The 16,221-nt window shown below is 42.0% G+C and overlaps 2 protein-coding genes across 2 annotated transcripts; one reads left to right on the forward strand and one right to left on the reverse strand.

The window, feature by feature from the left end:
* Nucleotides 1-149: 149 nt before the first annotated feature.
* On the reverse strand, nt 150-3,526 carry lyar (Ly1 antibody reactive homolog (mouse)). Its single transcript, XM_061727842.1, has 7 exons — nt 2,899-3,526; nt 2,671-2,785; nt 2,463-2,570; nt 1,836-1,916; nt 1,071-1,359; nt 547-920; nt 150-415 (listed from the first exon to the last, which is right to left on the reverse strand). Exons 1-6 carry the CDS (start codon nt 3,018-3,020, stop codon nt 751-753), a joined length of 885 nt encoding a protein of 294 aa, XP_061583826.1. The 5' UTR covers nt 3,021-3,526; the 3' UTR covers nt 150-415; nt 547-750.
* On the forward strand, nt 3,449-15,735 carry zbtb49 (zinc finger and BTB domain containing 49). Its single transcript, XM_061728304.1, has 7 exons — nt 3,449-4,139; nt 10,457-11,580; nt 11,670-11,716; nt 11,802-11,875; nt 12,798-12,880; nt 12,999-13,160; nt 15,026-15,735. Exons 1-7 carry the CDS (start codon nt 3,988-3,990, stop codon nt 15,733-15,735), a joined length of 2,352 nt encoding a protein of 783 aa, XP_061584288.1. The 5' UTR covers nt 3,449-3,987.
* Nucleotides 15,736-16,221: the final 486 nt, after the last annotated feature.

Here is a 16,221-nt window from a genome sequence, read left to right on the forward strand (position 1 = left end):
TTTCCCGGCCTTACCCGGTGTTTGGAATGTGCAACAGAGTAGCCCTCCATCGCAATTGTCATTTCATACATTAAACAATACGAGCACATTATAAGGAAGCGTGTATAAATTTACACTAAACAGGACCCTTACATTCAGCAGACACATAATCCATTCAGAAAACCATTTATTCTCCAAACCGGTTTCATTTTTATAAAAACATACAAGGGAAGATGGAAACAGTAGCTGTTAATTTTCAAGCATCAGTTAACAATGTGTGTTATGTTCCCGAGGGAACCTACTGCAAAAGCTTGACTCGATCTTTCAAAATTCTAAATTTGGGGTTTTTTTCAATCTTCTTGTTGAAAAGTGCAAGCACTTCCACTTCAGATTTAAAATTCCTGCTTCCGGTAAAAGAGTAGTAAGCTGCCAAAACCTGGAAGAGATTAACAATCATTCAACATCATGTTAAACAAAGAACAAGGCTTTCTTAGAAAATAATGCATGAAAGATCACAGAAAGATCAACAGAAATAAAATCTCAGAAACAAATTGCTTTGTGCCTCACCTTCTTCCTGACTTTCTTTAGGGATAGCTCCTGGTCAGGTGAATCTTTCAGTACTGCCTTGATGTTTCCTTTCCAGTTGAATTTGCCTGGAAGTTGGATACAAACCATGAATTAGCTTTCCAGAGGGTCATTCTCGACACTGTCAAATACAACACTGACCTCTGTTGGATTGCCAGGAAACAGTCATTTCATTACAAAAATACTTTAACCAGATAAAAGCCTACACCAGTTCATTCTAAATGAACAGACAGTTTTGTTATAGCTTTCAGCTGCTGCTGCACATCCATTCAAGTCATATTTAGCCATGTTACCCCGAGCAGCTGTATCCTCAGTCTCTTCTGTCTCTTGTTCATCAGCCTCTGCTGGTTCGGTAACTGAAAAAGTGATTTAGATTTGTTAAATTACAATCTTTATACACACTTACAAATGTTTTTAACAAACAACTAAGTTGTGATCATAATAACACAAAATGTGTTTTGTAAGAACACAAGGTGAATTTTGAGAAAGAAAGAAAAAATAAATACTTTTTGATTTCTTGGCAGATGTCTCATATTCACAACCACTGTCGTCCTGCTCTTCATCATTGACTTCTTCGCTGTCACATTTTGTGTTCCTGTCCTTTTTCCTTTTGCCCGTCTTTTCAACACATTTTTCTGCTTTTCCATTCTTTTGCTGGCGAGCCTCTTTACGTTCCCGTTTATTAAGCTTTTTCTTCTTTCCCTCAGTATTAGGTTGATCAGATCCATTAGTGCTCACTTGGATGGAAGCCGCTGTCTCTTTATTTTCAACGGACTGCTGCGTGACCTCTGAAACCTAAAAGATAATAGATAGGTGATGAAAATCCCTTCTGCTACTAAAAAGCATTTTGTCTAATGAGTTTAAATGTTTTGTCTAATGAGTTTAAATGTGTTTAAAAAGATCATAAACATATGGCTTTTTCCTTGTCTCTTGCCAACATATGCTTGTTCAGATGGTAGAATTAAACATCAGGTAACCTGGAGGTGTGGTTACAATGGTAACACTAGTAGCATTCTCATTGTTTTATGCTAAAACATTTGAAAGCAACTTAATATAAACATGCCAAAGTGTTGCAAGAGAGCTTTCAGACAACATTTCAGACCTTAAACAGATGGATTCAGTGCAAAATTCAGTTTTATCCCTGAAATCTAAACAAGCCAACTTGGACTTGAGCGCTATGCTGAAACTTCTGCATTCCAAAGTAGAACTGTATCTACTCTTTGCTGATAAATCAATACTCAGGAAATAACCAAACTAGAAGAGTAACTTACATCATCAGCTGCTGAAAGTATATTCCAGACCTCATCATGTAGACTGGTGTTGGATATTTTCATACTGTTCCTCATCCAGTTCTTTTGGAAAGAAAGCAAAAAAGAATTGCAAAGTGTTTAGTTTGTGTGTGCAAGCCCGGATAGGAGTTGGGATTGTGTTGTCCCATCACATTGCACTCTTGGGAACGTTTTCAGGTTGATGCAATACTGCACTTTTGTTGTATATTTTGGATGCGTAATTATGGATAAATGTTGATAAGTGTGGCTGAGTGCAGTGCTGTTTCAGATGTAGAGTTAAGCTATTCAATATATAAATGAAGCTTTCCTACTTCAGTGGCTTCAGTTGATTACTTGTAATGGTACACCATTTGTTATTCATCCAATTTCCATGTTTCTTTTTTTCTGGCTTATTGTGATGCACCTTCTTTACTTATTTATTATCCACTTAACCAGCTATCAATATTGCCCTACAATGAAATGGGCATCAACAAGCTCTGTCTTTGCTACAGTGAGTCTATGCTCTCCTCCACCACCATCTTCATGCCCATGTTCCTCTTCAATAACATCAAGAGATGACACCAGAAGGTCTTATTGTGAGAAGATAAAACCCCATTTGGTAACACCAACCTGGAACTTGGCTTTCTTCCTCGGTACGTTATCGTATGTACTAACTTGTCCGAGTACATCTTTCAGCTTGGCGCTGACTCCAGGTTTGTTCATGGCATCTTGGATTTTCTTTGGGAGAAGATGCAAATAAAATAAATAACTAAATAAATCAGAAAGAAGAAAACCATCCTTTGTTCATATGCATACTACCCTCGGGTGAGCAGTTTACCTGTATCCACTGCTGCTGTTTTACATCTCCTTTGTTTGCCTTGGCCTCGTATCCTTTGCCTCCATACTTCTGATCTTCACTGATACATTTATTATGGTTTTTGTAGTCATCGCCCCTGTGGAACACGCAGAATAAAACAGTTTAAAACGTTGCCACCAAGCGGGGGATGTTTTCATATCCAGGGAGGCTACAAAAACAGGATAACGCAGACAGTGGATCAAACAGTACCAGAAGTCTTTTCCACAGTCGATACAGGATAAGACCTGGCATCCCCGGCACATGTTCACGTGTTTATCAACCTGCGCCTTTTTCAGGGACTCGCCACACGCGTTGCAGGTGAAGAACACCATGTTTGGACGGCTCCGCCTATGTATTACGCAGTTAGATACGTTCAATAACGCAAATTGACAGTACCAACGCACAGGTAAAAGTCGGTGTAGCCCTCATGCGAACGCACGAGCAGACTGAGCTAACGCCAACACAGCTGGGAAGAGCGATAACTTAACTCCCACAGGACTCTGTGGGGGATCCTTCAACACGAGGAAACACAGCAAGCAGTCACACGAAACTTGAAATCAAAATCAAACTCGCATTTGCACGTAAACGTTCAATTCTACTTTGTATGAACTTTTTCAAAACACACGTGACGCGTGCTGTGCGCACGAAGGAGCTACTTCTTTATCGTTCCGTGAGCAAATGCGACTGAAGAAGAGTTCCGGCTCAAAGTCGGAACCGTGTTCGACGCTTTTACAAATCTGCGAAATTCATGACGTAGTTGCTAGTTTAACCACGTTTAGTAACTGAACTAACTTTACACGTGGCAATATATTAAACTATCGTTTTGCGTGCCAGATTACTGTTCACCGTGAAATATTTGCACGTTTCAGCCGGTGGTCGGACCGAGACGTGACGTCACGCTGTGACCCGTCATCCCAACAAAAGCTGCTTTTTACCGAAACATCGTTTTAGGTTCAGTTTAACCGCGGCTTTACTAACCATACTATATCCACAATGAGCTGACTGTCATGATTCATTCGGCGACTTTTGTGGAAGAGCAGTAGCAGTCCTTCTCTGAATAGCATAGCACCTGAAATTGATTTTTTTTTGTCGTTTTAGTTCAGTCGTTTTCGTCCAATTTTTGCATGGGTGGTCTCGCGGCGCAGCCACGCGGGATTCTGCGCGATTATTGAACATTGTAAATAAACATCATGAGGTGCAACGATCAGCTGCGATGGACGTGAACTCCGTTTAGCCACAGGTTAGTTTTAGCGTGTGTTTGGTTCATTTTTGGGGGTGTTTTTGTGTTAAGGAGGCAGCATGGACGGGCTGTCCAGCCACAGCTCGTACCTGCTGCAGCAGCTGCAGGAGCAGCGGATCCAGGGGCTGCTCTGTGACTGCATGCTGGTGGTCAAGGGGGTCTGCTTCAAAGCGCACAAGAACGTCCTGGCCGCTTTCAGCTCCTATTTCAGGTGCCTTTCTTCAATTTCTCTAGCCAATATCCATGTGGTGTGTCTAATGGTCCGTGTACTTCGCGGCCATCCTTTTTTGTTTTGAAATGACAAAATAAAAATAGAGAAATAATCCGAAATAATCCGTTCCGGTCCGTGTATCTTTTGGTCATTGGATTTTTCCGTCATGAGTGGGAATCAAAAAACAAAAAACGATTGGTTTATTTGATTTTCCTTTTAAAACAAAAAACAAATATTGAATACACTGCATTTTTTCTTTTTCTGTGTTAATATGATTTAACAAAGATTCAAAATACGCTTTTATTTTCGTTTTCTATTTCATATAAGAAAAATGAAATCCCTAGTCAACAGGAAGGAAAAAACGAACCAAAAACAACCGTTTATTCATATTCGTGCACCGGAAGCTGGCATTTACAACCGAGTGAACTTAGTTCTGGATATTTAACAGGCATTCCTGTGACAATTCTCTCCAGGGGAAGTTTGATTTTGATGTTTTATTGGTCGGGTTTACGTGACTCGGAAATGGCTCTGTATGCTGCAGTTCGGGTAACCATGGCAACCATAGCGGCGCTGAAACAACAGATTAAGGATTATTTTTTAAAGATTGATTAAGGACTTGTTCCACAGCGGTTTGACGCACAATGACATTTCCTGCACGTTGCAGCAGATGTGTCCCCTGCAATGCTCAGAAATGAGCGTCAGAAGATTCTGTGCTCGGCATCATCTGAGGAGAAAAAGGCTACGCAGAGCTGGAGAGCGCTTTGATTCAATCTATTTATGAGGTTTTTATTCAGATGTCCACAGTATATTGCAAATATACACACTGCATGCGACGCGAGCGAGAGTCAGCGTCAAAAACAGTTCCATTGCTTTATTTTTTATTGCACTGTCTATACTGGTTGCGAGCGACGCGGCGTCGTTTTGAGCTGGACTTTTGTCGCACGCCCTGCTTCTATTTTCTTCCCGTCGCTCGCGTTGAAAACCGGTTGAAAGTTGAAAAAAAAGTGTAAAGCGCTGTAGGAAACAGTCATTTCAATACAAGAACTTCAATAAAGTGGCAGCTGCTGGAGGAAGATCGCCAGGCTGGAAGGTTCTGATAAGATAATAAGATATAATAAGAATCTTATCTGAATCTTATTAGGGCTTAATTTGTCCCGGATCCTGCCGGATTGATCGTGTCCTCTGCTTTTTCCCCACATCCCAGTAATGATCTGACATGCTGACATGTTTGCACCGCACGCCGGTCACTCCAGCTGTTCGCTGTTTGATTGCGTAATCACACGCCGTTATTAATTGTTCGGTTTTTTCCCCACTTATTCCACCGAATAAGCTTGTTTTCTGTTTAGAAAGTACAAACGTAGGGAGATTACAAGTAATCACCCATCTTTTACTTGTCCCTTTACTCTTTTAGGAGTCGGCTAATGTTAGGAGTTTCTTTCAGGAGCGCACGGGCGGGTGAATAAAGGCTGATTTATGGTTCCGCGTAAAATCCACGGCGTAGCCTACAGCGTAGGGTACGCGGCGACGCGCACCGTTCGGTGACCGCGCCGCGTACCCTACGCTGTAAGGTCTGCGTTGGTGTAACGCGGAACCATAAATCAGCCTTCTAAAAGGCGAGTCTCAGCTGTCAATCAAAAGAACGTGGTAGAACGTGGGGCCGATAACGCGTTCAGAGCGGGTCCGATGCCACGCATTGCGGCGCGACAGTCGGACGCTCGCATGCAGTTAGGACATGTTAGGGAGCCGTAGCCTAATTTTTGTTGACAGCTTTGTACTGAACACTGATCACCCCGATCACGTTTGCAGTGTACACGTTTAAAACCCATTAAGCATGTCGGAAGGCCGTTGTGGCTGAGTTTTGTCATTAAACGCCATAAAACTTCTCTCGGACTCAGCGTGCTTCTCTGTCAGCAGCGCGTCATGCAAATATACAGGACCTAACAATAAACTCTCAAGCGGCTCTTAAAAGTACAGGAAAGCCGCAATACCGGCTATCTGTCTTCACTGGGGGTGCTTGCTGGAGAAGGTCGGGTTGGAAGAACCTGAGAGAGCTCCATCAGCCATACCATGAATTCCGGCGTCAGGTAAAGTTTGTGCTGCAGTGCAATACATATAATGATAATCACGTGGATACCTCACGCGTGGGACTAAATTAATTCTTCCAACCCGACCTTCTCCAGCATGCACCCCCAGTGAAGACAGATAGCCGGTCATTCGGCCATGATGAATCAAAGCGCTCTCCAGCTCTGCGTCTTTTTCTCCTCAGATGATGCAGAGCACAGAATCTTCTGACGCTCATTTCTGAGCATTGCAGGAGACACATCTGCTGCAACGTGCAGGAAATGTCATTGTGCGTCAAACCGCTGTGGAACAAGTCCTTAATCAATCTTTAAAAAATAATCCTTAATCTGTTGTTTCAGCGCCGCTATGGTTGCCATGGTTACCCGAACTGCAGCATACAGAGCCATTTCCGAGTCACGTAAACCCGACCAATAAAACATCAAAATCAAACTTCCCCTGGAGAGAATTGTCACAGGAATGCCTGTTAAATATGCAGAACTAAGTTCACTCGGTTGTAAATGCCAGCTTCCGGTGCACGAATATGAATAAACGGTTGTTTTTGGTTCGTTTTTTCCTTCCTGTTGACTAGGGATTTCATTTTTCTTATATGAAATAGAAAACGAAAATAAAAGCGTATTTTGAATCTTTGTTAAATCATATTAACACAGAAAAAGAAAAAATGCAGTGTAATTCAATATTTGTTTTTTGTTTTAAAAGGAAAATCAAATAAACTAATCGTTTTTTGTTTTTTGATTCCCACTCATGACGGAAAAATCCAATGACCAAAAGATACACGGACCCGTTCCCCATCTTTTGTTTTGATGATAATAAAAAACGGAAAATGGATCATTATCCATTATCCGTTATCCGATTTCATTGATGTGTTTGAAAATCGAAATTGTGAATTAAAACAGCGAGTGGAAAACTCTTTTCTCTATTTCCTATTCGTTTCCAAGGATACTGAAAACGAGGATTGGACAAATGGGGGGATTGCACATGCGCAGTAATAAATGAAGAAAGTTGTTTCTGGTTCTTTTGTTGATCAGATTGAAAATTAACAGTTTTAGATTTTTTTAATGTTGAAACAGAAAATAAATCAAATATGAAACCTGGGAGTGAAACATGAGTTTAATCTGTAATCTGTCTTCACTCCGTCATGAAACTGCAGTGATGTTGTGACAGTATGTTCAGCTGCAGCGTCCAATCAATAACATGTACTGAATTCTCTGGAAACGAATAGCAAATAGAGAAAAGAGTTTTCCACCCGCTGTTTTAATTCCCGATTTCGATTTTCAAACACATCAATGAAATCGGATAACGGATAATGGATAACGATCCGTTTTCCGTTTTTTATTATCAAAACAAAAGATGGGAAACAGATTATTTTGGATTATATCGGTCCGTGTATCTTTTGGTCATTGGATTTTTCCGTCATGAGTGGGAATCAAAAAACAAAAAACGATTGGTTTATTTGATTTTCCTTTTAAAACAAAAAACAAATATTGAATACACTGCATTTTTTCTTTTTCTGTGTTAATATGATTTAACAAAGATTCAAAATACGCTTTTATTTTCGTTTTCTATTTCATATAAGAAAAATGAAATCCCTAGTCAACAGGAAGGAAAAAACGAACCAAAAACAACCGTTTATTCATATTCGTGCACCGGAAGCTGGCATTTACAACCGAGTGAACTTAGTTCTGGATATTTAACAGGCATTCCTGTGACAATTCTCTCCAGGGGAAGTTTGATTTTAATATTTTATTGGTCGGGTTTACGTGACTCGGAAATGGCTCTGTATGCTGCAGTTCGGGTAACCATGGCAACCATAGCGGCGCTGAAACAACAGATTAAGGATTATTTTTTAAAGATTGATTAAGGACTTGTTCCACAGCGGTTTGACGCACAATGACATTTCCTGCACGTTGCAGCAGATGTGTCTCCTGCAATGCTCAGAAATGAGCGTCAGAAGATTCTGTGCTCGGCATGATCTGAGGAGAAAAAGACGCAGAGCTGGAGAGCGCTTTGATTCATCATGGCCGAATGACCGGCTATCTGTCTTCACTGGGGGTGCATGCTGGAGAAGGTCGGGTTGGAAGAATTAATTTAGTCCCACGCGTGAGGTATCCACGTGATTATCATTATATGTATAAATTGCACTGCAGCACAAACTTTACCTGACGCCGGAATTCATGGTATGGCTGATGGAGCTCTCTCAGGTTCTTCCAACCCGACCTTCTTCAGCAAGCACCCCCAGTGAACACAGATAGCCGGTATTGCGGCTTTCCTGTACTTTTAAGAGCCGCTTGAGAGTTTATTGTTAGGTCCTGTAGCCTATATTTGCATGACGCGCTGCTGACAGAGAAGTAGGCTACGCTGAGTCCGACAGAAGTTTTATGGCGTTTAATGACAAAACTCAGCCACAACGGCCTTCCGACATGCTTAATGGGTTTTAAACGTGTACACTGCAAACGTGATCGGGGTGATCAGTGTTCAGTACAAAGCTGTCAACAAAAATTAGGCTACGGCTCCCTAACAGCCTGTCCTAACTGCATGCGAGCGTCCGACTGTCGCGCCGCAATGCGTGGCATCGGACCCGCTCTGAACGCGTTATCGGCCCCACGTTCTACCACGTTCTTTTGATTGACAGCTGAGACTCGCCTTTTAGAAGGCTGATTTATGGTTCCGCGTTACACCAACGCAGACCTTATGGCGTAGGGTACGCGGCGCGGTCACCGAACGGTGCGCGTCGCCGCGTACCCTACGCTGTAGGCTACGCCGTCGATTTTACGCGGAACCATAAATCAGCCTTTATTCACCCGCCCGTGCGCTCCTGAAAGAAACTCCTAACATTAGCCGACTCCTAAAAGAGTAAAGGGACAAGTAAAAGATGGGTGATTACTTGTAATCTCCCTACGTTTGTACTTTCTAAACAGAAAACAAGCTTATTATTCGGTGGAATAAGTGGGGAAAAAACCGAACAATTAATAACGGCGTGTGATTACGCAATCAAACAGCGAACAGCTGGAGTGACCGGCGTGCGGTGCAAACATGTCAGCATGTCAGATCATTACTGGGATGTGGGGAAAAAGCAGAGGACACGATCAATCCGGCAGGATCCGGGACAAATTAAGCCCTAATAAGATTAAGATAATTCTTATTATATCTTATTATCTTATCAGAACCTTCCAGCCTGGCGATCTCCCTCCAGCAGCTGCCACTTTATTGAAGTTCTTGTATTGAAATGACTGTTTCCTACAGCGCTTTACACTTTTTTTTCAACTTTCAACCGGCTTTCAACGCGAGCGACGGGAAGAAAATAGAAGCAGGGCGTGCGACAAAAGTCCAGCTCAAAACGACGCCGCGTCGCTCGCAACCAGTATAGACAGTGCAATAAAAAATAAAGCAATGGAACTGTTTTTGACGCTGACTCTCGCTCGCGTCGCATGCAGTGTGTATATTTGCAATATACTGTGGACATCTGAATAAAAACCTCATAAATAGATTGAATCAAAGCGCTCTCCAGCTCTGCGTAGCCTTTTTCTCCTCAGATGATGCCGAGCACAGAATCTTCTGACGCTCATTTCTGAGCATTGCAGGAGACACATCTGCTGCAACGTGCAGGAAATGTCATTGTGCGTCAAACCGCTGTGGAACAAGTCCTTAATCAATCTTTAAAAAATAATCCTTAATCTGTTGTTTCAGCGCCGCTATGGTTGCCATGGTTACCCGAACTGCAGCATACAGAGCCATTTCCGAGTCACGTAAACCCGACCAATAAAATATTAAAATCAAACTTCCCCTGGAGAGAATTGTCACAGGAATGCCTGTTAAATATCCAGAACTAAGTTCACTCGGTTGTAAATGCCAGCTTCCGGTGCACGAATATGAATAAACGGTTGTTTTTGGTTCGTTTTTTCCTTCCTGTTGACTAGGGATTTCATTTTTCTTATATGAAATAGAAAACGAAAATAAAAGCGTATTTTGAATCTTTGTTAAATCATATTAACACAGAAAAAGAAAAAATGCAGTGTATTCAATATTTGTTTTTTGTTTTAAAAGGAAAATCAAATAAACCAATCGTTTTTTGTTTTTTGATTCCCACTCATGACGGAAAAATCCAATGACCAAAAGATACACGGACCTATATCTCTATTTTTATTTTGTCATTTCAAAACAAAAAACCGATGGTCGCGAAGTACACGGACCGTCTAATGTCTTAACTGATGTCTTAACTATGCGTTTGCTCTTCCCAGGTCTTTGTTCCAAAACTCTCCCAGTCAGAAGAGTGATGTGTTTAATCTGGTCATCCAAGACGTCAGTGGCATTGGCCAAATATTGGACTATATGTATACGTCCCATCTTGACATTAATCAGGAGAATGTGCAAGCACTCTTGGACATTGCTCAGAGTTTGCAGGTCCCAAATGTGCAGAGCATGTGTAATTCCTTCCTCAAGCCTTGTCCCCCGCCCGTGGAAATGCCTTCGTTCACTCTCCCCAGTATGCTGAGCTCAGAACACGACTGCCTTCTTGGGAGCGGTCTTCCTCCCGATGTCGACCTCCACTGTCCATCCGAACCCCAGAGGTCCAGCTTCTACAGTGACCTGGAACACAGCAGAAAAATGCCAGTTTCTTTGCCCGGTGGCAGCTCAAGCTGTGACATACCCAGCACCTCTCAGGCACCTGTAGAAAAACAACTTGTTCACGGATATAAACTCCGTAATTTTTACAGTAAGCAGTACTTCAAGCAAAGTGCCCTTCAGACCAACAGTTCGGCCTCCAGTCAAGGCCTGGGCCCTTTGGTGTTGGCAGAAGAGCAGCAATGTCAGCTCGGAATGAGCCACGGTGGCAACAACACCCCCGTGAGCTCAGGAAACACAGCTCAGCCTAACCCTCCTTGCACATCCACAGCAGCGGAAAAAAAGGATGTGTCTTCTTTGACACCCACAGAAAATGGAAACATCCCTAACTCTGACTCGACTGATTCCATGATCAGCAAACCTGTTCGTCCAAAGAAGGCTGTGTACCTGAAGAAATTTAATTACCTCCGATCTCAGAAGGCTCTGGAGGAGATGTCTGCAGTATCGGTCCCTGAACCTATTCTCAGCTGCCCCAGAGAGGACCATCAAGGTCAGCCGGTGGTCCAGACTGAAGCTTCAGAAGCTCCTCTAGAAAGCAGCGAAAGAGGCGTAGTGGAAGCACCTGAGACAACCGATGCCCCGCTTCCCAGTCCTCCTCCTGTAAACCAGGAGGAGCAACATTTGAAGCGTGTACCAGATCCCCCGCAGCAAATAGGACAAAAACAGTATTGTTGTGACGTGTGTGGGAGGATCTTCAAACACCCAAGTAACCTGGAGCTGCACAAGCGCTCACATACTGGTACGACCTGTTTCATTGCTTAATAACCACACTGATACAAACTAACGCATCAAGTATTTCATTTATAATACTTTAATTTGCTGTTGCAGGTGAGAAGCCCTTTCAGTGCAATATTTGTGGGCGAAACTTCTCACAGGTATTTCAGGTGTATTCTATTCTTTTTTTTTTTTCCTTTTTGATGGTTATATTATATCGAGATGTCATCGTTATTTGTCTTTCAGGCGGGAAATTTGCAAACTCACTTGCGGCGACATTCTGGTGAGAAGCCATACATCTGTGAGTTATGTGGTAAAAGGTAATACTATACGTTTGTTTTGGTTTTTTTTAACCAGTCCTCTGGCCCTTGTTTAGCCATTTTGCTTTGTCTTAATTAATTTACTAAACTTAGTACAAAAAGTAAGGTAATTTCTATTTGGTGGATTATTTCTTTGTTGCAACAATGCGTCTTTTACAATTAATCGTAAACCGTTTGAAAGCCTGTTTATTTCCCTTTAAGTGGTAACACATTTGTAAGGCACATGGATTTGTGGGATGAGCAGCAGAGCTGAGTATGTGGGGTGCACCCGTGAACATTTGATCAAATCTGGCATGTTCCGTTACAAATGTGACACCATTTAAAAGGGAAATAAACAGGTTTTCCGATGGTATGAGATTTATTACCAAGAGCCATTGTAGCAACAAAGAAATAATTACCAAACACAAATGTAATTAGTTTTTGTGCTAATTTTATATCGTTATCATTCTCCCTGCCGTATGAAAAAGTGTTTAATAACTTCCAAAACGTACCCTTTTCCCCAGTTTGTATAGTATTTTTTCCAACTCTAGTTCTGTTAGACCAGGTACAGCCCCCAGCATCTTCTCTCCTAACTGCCCAACAGAACTAACAGAATCAAACCCCACTTCTTTATTTAAGATGATTTTCAAGCTGTACTTTTCCATTCACGATTCCCTCACATTTCTGACTTGATTGTGTTCTTCTTTTTTGTAAGTTGCGTTGAATAAAAGCATTTGATAGGTTTAATAAGTGTAGATTTTGTATGTAACAATTGCATAGTGAGGAAATGGCAAAGAATTGTGGATGGAATCCCCAAATTAAATTAAGAGACGTAGAAGTTTCAGTGCAAAGTGATATAATGTTGTCAGTTAGCACTTAGTTGTAATGTAACTTATAATTACCATCAAATTGAATGAGCATTATGTTTTGTTGTTTTTTTTAGCTTTACTGCATCAGGGGATGTTCATCGTCACAAAGTAGTTCACACAGGAGAGAAGCCGCATCTTTGTGATATCTGCGGCCGAGGTATGGGACATCTGTCATGACTGTGAATGGTGGTCTCAGATACTTTTTCAAATAGCGAGGTGGAAAAGGGGGCGTTGCATGTAAGACGGATAACTTTAATGCTATGGTTTTTGTTCAGGATTTAGCAACTTGAGTAATCTCAAAGAGCACAAGATGACTCACGCAACAGATAAGACGTTCACCTGTGACCAGTGTGGAAAATCCTTCAACACACACAGAAAGCTCCTGAAGCACAAGGCCCGCCATGCTGGTGAAAAACCTCACACCTGCGCTACCTGTGGTAAGACGGTCTCTAACCAGTTAGCCCTCCTAACAAGTAGCCGTAGTTTTGGGGAAGAAAACAGAGGGATCAATAAAGTCATTTTTAATCTCAGAAAAATGCAAAAAAAAGGTTTAGTTTTAAGTTTATACCAACCATTTCCATCTAAACCAAACACATTCAAAGCCCCACTCTAATCGAACATTTTGTTGTAAAAAGACGAGAGTGCAATGTGCCCCAGAAAACCTGAACAAGCAATCAGGTGCTAAGGGCTACAGAAATAAGCCCATTATCAGCTTAAAGCTGAGACTCCATAGATGTTAAGGATTATCACTGTGTCAAAAAGTCTAACCTAAGTTAGACTTAAACCCTAAGGACACACCAACTCTGAATTTGGTCTTACTTTTCATGTTTTGCCATCCTAAATCCTATCTCAGCGCAAAACTCCACTTGACGTATTTAATCAAGTCTTCATGTCAAATCAACATGATTCTTGTCTGATTTATTTTGTTAGAGGTTCAAACATACAAAGACAGGACTGCCAAGTACAACGCTCAGCAAGCGTATACAGTCTTTGCTTTATTTTGGATTTGATTAATGCCTGAAGGGATGCTGATTTGTGAACTGATTCTACAGGCTGTAAAGATTTCATAGAGATGTTAATCACTGAAACTGGAAAAAAGGGCCTCAAAGATATTACCTGGCGCAGACACTCACAGCTCGCCACAGCTCAACACTGCCACATGCTTTGACAAACAAACCCAGCCGGCCACTTTATTTGGTACACCTGGTATATTCCCCTAATAAACTGGCCCGTGTGTGTATTTTTTAGTTTGGTACCTAAAACAGTCAATAATGTAGGAATATCATAATGACCAGTTAACAATGCCTGTCTGAACCCGTGGTTTTCATTTCCTGGTCCTGGAGAGCCACTGTTCTGCATGTTTGAGACGTCTCCCTGTTTCAACACACCCTGGTACAAATAACTGTGTCACTAACAGAGTTGTCCAGACCTTTCTGACAAGTTGGTGATGGCCGTTAATTAGAATCAGGTGTGTTGATGCAGGGAAACATCTAAATCATGCAGGCCAATGGCTCCCGAGGACCAGGAATGAAGACCACTGGTCTCAACGTTGGTCTTCAAAAACGTATCTAAAAACTTTGTTACACAAAAGGAAACTCTGGTACGGTGATGATAAAGAGGGGATTTTCTAGATTGTAGATGTAGAATATATTCCTTGCAGGCGTAGAATTCCCACGAACAGTTTGTCTGCAGTATTTTAACAGTTAACAGTTTTGATGTTGACACATGAAACAGCTCTGTAATCACATCAGTTAAGAAGACTGTCTGGTTGTTCATTACTGTATGTGGGCTCTCAAACAGAATGAGAAGTCCCTGACTATCCGGTCTGACTTGTACACAACCATCGTGTTTTCATGGGCATCGTTTCAGTCTCACTACACATTTGGTCAGTCCAGCTGTCGACACAGACACAGCTCACATTTGACTCCCATCAGCATGATATAAAGCATATACTGTAAGTGTTTTTGGGGTTTGAGCCCTCCCAAATGTGGGCAGCCTAAAGCTCGATACGATACCTTCAGGTAGAGGATCACTGGCTGCATTCTGTTCATGAGCTGCTCTGTGTGCAAACACAGTGATATTTTCATTAAATGATTGACTGCAGTCAATTATGTTTAATTATACGTCTTTTTTTTTATCCCTCAGTTTTAAATGTTATTCATTCTTCTCAAAATTAGCAAAAATTCAAGACCATGTTGTGGACTCATCTCCTTAAAAGTATTTTTTGTTTGTTTCTTAGTATAGATTGTGGGAGATGTTTGCACAGTATTTCACATCAAAAATATTTCTTTATTTGATGCAGGGAAGTGTTTCAATGGCTCAGGAGACCTGCAGCGTCATGTACGATCACACACTGGTGAGAAACCCTACATCTGTAATACGTGTGGAAAGAGCTTCACCCGTTCTGCCATGTTGAGGAGACACAGCAACATGCATTGCAAGGGACCCCCAGTTGGCACGCTGGTCCCAGTCAGCTCTGAGCAGCCACGCGTCACGGATGGAGCGGCCTCTTTCAGCAAACCCACCAGCCACAATAAACCACCTGCTGCTACCACTGAGCAGCACTTCCCCGACCTCATGTCCAACACAGGCTTGGATAAACCCCCGCCACCTTCTCCTTCACCACCACAAGCATCGCCACACATGGAGACGCCACCTCCCAGCATGCACCTCAGCACAGCTTCAACCCCCCTTCCAGAGCTGCGCTCCCTGGTTCCCCATCACCTTCTGTCATCTAACCACCAGGAGAGAAGCGCAGCTCTACTCCCCACAGAGCGCATAAAGCTGGCCAAGCCCCCGGTGACTCAGGAGGGGGCGTATGGTCCGTATATGGAGTCTGAAGACAGAGATCCTGCAGGGAGACCTTATCTACCTCCCACGGACAGTCACTGCAGCTCCCTCTCAGGCTCCGGCAGGCCCTATAGATCCGGCGAAGGCCAGTTCATCTCCAGCGTAACTCTGTGGGGCTTGGCGATGAAAACTCTGCAAAATGATAATGACATGGAGCAGTAGGGTATTGCATCTGTTTCAGATAAGTCCTGCATAGCCATATTCTTTAAGTTCTACACTTTTAATAAATGTTGATGTTTCACTCAGGATTGAAATTAACATTTTTAATACTTAAATCATGTTTGAAACAGACCCGAATCACTTGAATGGGAGCCTGTAGGAGGACAAAAATTAGTATTGAAATAATAATAATATCAATTGTATATTTGTCTGGAGTTGCCATTGCACAACAATGAAAGTTCTTAAAAACTCGTATTCATTATTACGATTATTAAAATATTCTTGAGCTGGGTTTGTTATGGTTCTTAATTACACTTTCCTGTTCAGACGCAAGTCAGCAGTGTTGCAGCAGGTGACATTAGTGTCTGTAATAACACTGTAATGACACTTATTTAATGGTAGTTGAAGCTGTCAGAGAAGAGTGCATGCAGCACTTTTCATCAGTGTTTTAGCACAGATTTACTCTAGATGTCTAATGTACATATTATT

Source organism: Cololabis saira, chromosome 8 (genome assembly GCF_033807715.1).
Source record: "Cololabis saira isolate AMF1-May2022 chromosome 8, fColSai1.1, whole genome shotgun sequence".
Taxonomy (NCBI): Eukaryota; Metazoa; Chordata; class Actinopteri; order Beloniformes; family Belonidae; genus Cololabis; species Cololabis saira.

Coding starts and splice junctions, on each gene's coding strand:
- lyar (XM_061727842.1), bottom strand. CDS start 3,020: ATGGTGTTCTTCACCTGCAACGCGTGTGGCGAGTCCCTGAAAAAGGCG. Junction 1,917..2,462: donor GGAAGAAAGCCAAGTTCCAG/GTTGGTGTTACC, acceptor TCTTTCCAAAAG/AACTGGATGAGGAACAGTAT. Junction 921..1,070: donor ATCTGCCAAGAAATCAAAAA/GTATTTATTTTT, acceptor TCACTTTTTCAG/TTACCGAACCAGCAGAGGCT.
- zbtb49 (XM_061728304.1), top strand. CDS start 3,988: ATGGACGGGCTGTCCAGCCACAGCTCGTACCTGCTGCAGCAGCTGCAG. Junction 4,140..10,456: donor GCTTTCAGCTCCTATTTCAG/GTGCCTTTCTTC, acceptor TGCTCTTCCCAG/GTCTTTGTTCCAAAACTCTC. Junction 11,717..11,801: donor GTGGGCGAAACTTCTCACAG/GTATTTCAGGTG, acceptor TTTGTCTTTCAG/GCGGGAAATTTGCAAACTCA.